The 5696-nt window shown below is 43.2% G+C and overlaps 1 protein-coding gene across 14 annotated transcripts in view; it reads left to right on the forward strand.

Moving 5' to 3' along the window:
* Nucleotides 1–3105: 3105 nt before the first annotated feature.
* The window catches only part of kif1aa (kinesin family member 1Aa), a 37732-nt gene continuing 35141 nt past the window's right edge, over nt 3106–5696 (forward strand). For all 14 annotated transcript variants that reach the window (XM_020609902.1, XM_020609904.1, XM_020609905.1 and 11 more), the window contains exons 1-2: nt 3106–3442; nt 4927–5094. In XM_020609902.1, coding sequence (XP_020465558.1) covers nt 4989–5094 — 106 coding nt within the window. In that variant the 5' untranslated portion in view covers nt 3106–3442; nt 4927–4988. The remainder of the gene's footprint in view (nt 3443–4926; nt 5095–5696) is intronic.

Raw genomic sequence — 5696 nt, forward strand, 5'->3', positions numbered from 1 at the left:
GGCTCAAGCCCCCCCTCCACGACCCTATTCACGAAGAAGTGGTATAGATAATGGATGGATGGGATTCTGTAGTTCAGTCTGTGTATTTATATAAATCTCATGAACTCTATCATAAAGTAGAATTCACTGTTTTATTCTAATCATTTTTGATGTGCAGTATAGGAGCTCTTGTTACTGACCCATTCAGTGGTTTGTGTTTATTCATGACATTCTTTTCTCTGTTTTCATGTTGAATGTGACTAGGTTGCGAGTTTTACACACTTCGAGCATCTCTTAAAGAAAACATGTCTGTCACGTCAGGCTCAAAGCAGCAATTCATTCAAGCAATAAATTATTCAGGCTCCTGTGCCTCTGAAGTTAGACATGGCAGAGCAGAGCTGGATGGCTGGACAGAAACACCACCACGGGCTCCACCTTCATCTACCTGTAGTGGACGCTGACACTCCTTCATAGTCTAATCATATCTCCTTTCACGCTTGCTTATAGAACTGCACCTTCAGCTTTGCCTGCTTCCCTTTAAGACAGGGAGGACAACACTGGGGGTACCTCATCTAGTATGTGGTTGGTGATTCATGGGGTTGACATCATCCTTTTTATCTGTTGTGATTCACACTCACGTCTTATATTTTCTCTGTGGTAGAAAGTGCAACACTTCCAGCAGCATATTTTATCAGTTTAGACCTTGAAGTCTTAATGCTGATGAATTAAATAAAGCTATAGCATTACACAGAAGTGGAGACAGAGAGAGCCTAAGACAGAGGGAACACATGAAGCAAATGTGTCCATGAATGAGACAAAGGGGGAGAGAGAGAGCAGTAGGAGCGGTAGGACTGTGCAAAGAGCATGGTCACAAAACACAATTGCATTGTGTTTCACTCAGCCTGAAACCTGAGCAGCCAAAGTATCCTACTACCAGATAGACTGATACTGTTCACTACCCTTTACTGTGCTGCGCCTCGTGTGCAGCAGCCTCTATATTCTCATAAACCCACTCACTTTATAGTTGAAAACTGGTTTCTGTACTTTAGAAGAACTTCAGACCAAGTATATTTTAATATATAGGCAGCTGGTGTCACGCTCCTGCCCCTCTTGCTTCCTGTCATGCTTTTATTTTCACATGACTTCCTGTTTTGTTTCACCTCAGTTTTGGCCCTTTTATTTAATCATCATTAGTTCACCTGCTCCTTATTGTTTGCACCTGTTTTTTACTTCTATTTAGGCAGCGTCCTCCCACCAGGACGCTCCCAGATTGTTCTAGACCCCAGCTCTGACTCTCCAGCATTTACACTTTGCCTGACTCTCTGTTTCTGACCTAGGATTACTGTTTTTTTGACCACCGTGTTTTGTCTATGCCCTCCCAGATTCTGTTCGCCTGCAGTGTACCGACCTTCTGATTTTGTCCCCCTTGACCTCGAGTTTGGATCTCCTGGCTATACCTGTTTACCGGCGCCGACCCTGGACTGTCTTATCGACCTGATTGATATCCTGGACTTTGTGTTACTTGTTTTGCTTACAACAAGTAAAGAACTTGTCGCTACCTCGGTTCGTCTGGTTTTCTAATTGAGTTCACCACAACCTCTGTTTGGCATCTGTACACGCCAAACCTGACAGCTGGTTAGCACGAAGTAGTACACCTGTGCAGAAACATGCAGCTGCCAAGCAAAAAGCTGCTTCTCAGATTCCAGACTGCATCACATTATAGGACTATTTCTTATTATGCAACACTGTTTGTGTCAAGATGGGTAATAAAGAAAAGTAAATGTATTGATCTCAAAGCCACAGCCTACAGATACCAAACCATTACTGTCGTGCACTGTGTGGGTGAGGTCATTTGCACAAGAGCACACTGACATTATTAGGCCTGGACCTCTCATCTCTGCAATCAGCTCAATGACTGTCTGGAAGCTTCACGATGAGAATATTTCTTCAAGCGTTGCATTTTATCTTGTCTGCTCACAGTCAAAAATGGTTTGAGATCTAATATTTATTGTTACTAAACTGCTAAAATAGATGACAGTAGAAGATTGTGTGGTTTCTATAAAAAAAAATTAAGAAAATGTAATTTAAGGCACAAACAATAAAAGATTCCCCTTTATCAGTTAAAATTGGGATAGCACACTTTCTCATACAGAACCTATACATGTTACCCAAAGTTAAAAATGACTGGATTCCATTTAGGTGAGCTACAGTACCACCTTGTTGGGATTGTGTATGCTAGCTCGCTGTCATGGCTCACTGGGACACACGATGGAACTGAACCATCACTTTAAAAATTGTTATACAATGTGTGCACTTTTCTGGCTAAGACAAGTCAAAATGTCTGCCATGAAAAAAAATCTATGCCAAAGATGTAATCTAAGTGTCTGGGTATTAATATTTAGTCATAAATTATTAATGTTAATGTTTGTTATTTTCATTTTATATGATTAAGTTGCATCTAAGTGATCTAACACAACACAAAGGTATAGGCTACATGGAGCCTGTGACACACAAGCAAAGGTGTAAATAATAAACTCGGTGACTATATGGCTGCTTCAGTTTCAGGGTGCTGCTAATGTGCATGCTTGGACACTAGAACACAACATGTTAATGTTATTTGTAACACTGGGCTTTTCTTACTATGACAAGTCAAAATGTGAAAAAGGCTTTCTACTGTATGTTTGCATGTTTAACTTTTAGAGTTGGCTGCAGCAGAAAGAGGGTGTGGGCACACGACTGATGATAAAACCTTCACATTGCTATGCAGACAACACATATCACTTCAGAAAGAAGCAGGCAAGACAGCAGACAGTGTGTGCTTCACTGAACAGGCAGTTTCCATGGTGCAGAGAGCTGCTTTGTGCCTGTTTGTCTCCTCTCAGCTTCATTTCCCAGGCTTGGCCTACTAAACTTGACTCACAAGTGCGTTTTTATGCGCTCTTTGTTCACTGCATTCAAAACTATCCCGTAAGTTTCACAACATATCACTGGAAAAAAAATCTATCCAGCTCCTGATGTTTTTAACATTATATTTACTCTACGGCGGCTTTTACGAGGATCCCACCCCCACCCCCTTCCTCTACTGCAATGATGCTGTTACCTCCCTCGGCGGTGATGTCACCGGCTCAGTGGAGCTCCAGCATCCTTGCCGAAGACACCGAGGCGACAGAGCCATTTTGACCGTCTTCGGTGTGAAAAGGCGGCCGAACAACCACCTTCCCCCTTCCTCCCTGCGACCCCACTGGCGAGGCAGGGCACAGGGCGGTGGGTGGGTACAAGACTCCGTCGGCGGTGTAACGTCAACTCCCTCCCGTTTTAATGAAGAGGAGAGGCTGCTAGCAGGGGCAGTGCCAGACCTGGAGACCAGAGGGGGCGGAAGGATCTGCGGAGCCGGGTATTCAGACAGGCGAGGACGACAAAGTCGGTCTCTACACGGGAGCAGAACGTTATTGGCACTGCAGAAGTAGGTTTATCATTTTTTATTTATCCATTGTCCAGCCTGTGATGCAGCTTTAATGATACGGTCTTTATTTACTTAGGCCCAGTGTCAATTCTCCTGGGGGGAGATGGGCATAGGGTGCGGCCATTGAAAAGGCTGCCAACGTCGGGAAGATGGTACAGAAGGAGGTGTAAGACAGGGCAGGAGCACAATGACAGGAACAAATGCCCTGTCACTGGGCTAAAGGGACACGAAAGGCAACCTTAAACGAACAAATGTTATATATGTTATATCAGAGCCTCTGGCATGACGCAAGAAGTAATCATAAAATAATTATAGCTATGAATGATCAGTTTTAGTCTGACTATAGGCCAGCGTTGACCTGTGGCTTATGACTTTGCTGTCACATTAAAGAACTACCATTAAATATTTTTCTATGACTTACCAGGTTCAATTGCATCAAACTGTTTTCACGTTCAAGTCCACGCCGGCGTGATATGTGACATTAGCCTTTGTCACCGGGAAAATGGTGGCCGCCCAGCAGCACCATCAGCTGACTGGTCTGAAGTCAGGATGGGCAGACTGGTCATTATGGTGGGGACAAAACAGATTTATGCTTTTAGAGCTTAAGTATTACTTTTATGGAAGACTGCAGATTGGGTGGAAATAAGATAGACTTTAAGATGATCAATTTAATCTTCATCATTTCATTTTAGATATCAAAACAATATTGGATGGCAAATCTACCTTATTAATCCATGACATGTTTTAATCCTGATTTGTCCTCAGTGTAGCCTACAATACAGGTGATTTGCTGGTACGCTCTTTACAGTACCACCTGCATACATCTTGTAAATGTGTGTACCAGGAAGAGGGGTGACACAGCACATTTACAGCACTCAGTGGTGATGATGAGAGTCACACCCTTGGAACATACTCTGAATATTGACAAAAAACGGAATATTATCCCATATCCTGGGCATAAACAAAATGTCAGATTTGCAGTCAGACCTGAAGCGCACAGCGAGGGATAATTGTATCATATTGGTCACTGTTAAAGCTTATTGCTGAAGACATTAAATGATTGTAACTTGATCGGCACACATGATGAGTCATGGTTGCTCTTGATACACCCACGATGCCACCACACAATAAAATCACACAGTGATTTAATGTTCAATTTTAGTCTTTTAGGAAACAACATGATGAGTTACGAGATGTTCATGAAACCGAGCTGCTGAATGGAGCCAGACCTTGGATTTGTGGCTGGTTTTACTGCCATTGTCATCCAGAGACATACCCTGACATTTAGCCGCTGCTGCACTTCTTTTGTTACTGCTAGCTTTATTATCCATCTCCCCTGGCTGCAGCTGACCATGCATGGTCTTTTCATGTTACAGCCACGCAGCCCTGCCCTCTTCTATTGTTCTGATCAGCTCAACCATAAGGTATAATATTCTACTTTTACATTATTGTTATCGTAATTCACTATCTGCTCCCTTCTACAGGCCTGCAGGCCCTACACGTGGGCACTAAAGAAGGCACCCCAAGGTGCTAGGAAGACGGCACCATGGCAGGAGCCTCTGTGAAGGTGGCGGTGCGTGTCCGCCCCTTCAATTCAAGGGAGACCGAGAAAGAAAGCAAATGCATCATTCAGATGTCTGGAAACACCACCAGTAAGTACCATCACAAGAGGTTAGCTCACTTACAGTATGTGTGCAAAGGTTGTTCACCTTGTTTTTATTGTCTTAAATTCAGAGTTCAATATAGTTTACACATAAAACAGATACACGCTGCATGGGCACACTGGTTGGCACCAGGTACCCAGCCAAATGTAATGCTTGAGCTGAAGGCCTCATGTTCAACCAGAAGGTTGAACAGGTTAACGCTTCTGTGGCTGTTCTGTTGCTGACCTTGACCTCTGACTTTCCTTTGTGAAGGCAGCAGATAAATGTCCTCTGCACATGGGTGAGTGTGCAAATACTTGGAAAACAGGAGCGGTCTATTTCCATACCTGTGATATAAGGAGTGCATTTATTCGCAGTCAGCTTTAATTTCAGGGGCAGGCCGTTGAGATAAGAGCCAAATGAGAGAAGAAGGCATCTTTCTGAATTATTACTGCAGAGACAATGTTTTCACTCGCTAAATAGCGCAAGCAACAGAGGAGTTATGAAACTGAAAGCACCTGCTTTGGAAATCTCTTGAACATCGTACTGTAGATGACAAAGTCTCCCTGCACGTTTGACCTCATATATATATATATATAAATCTATATATC

The sequence above is a fragment of the Monopterus albus genome, unplaced genomic scaffold (genome assembly GCF_001952655.1).
Source record: "Monopterus albus unplaced genomic scaffold, M_albus_1.0 scaffold103.1, whole genome shotgun sequence".
In the NCBI taxonomy this organism is placed as follows: domain Eukaryota; kingdom Metazoa; phylum Chordata; class Actinopteri; order Synbranchiformes; family Synbranchidae; genus Monopterus; species Monopterus albus.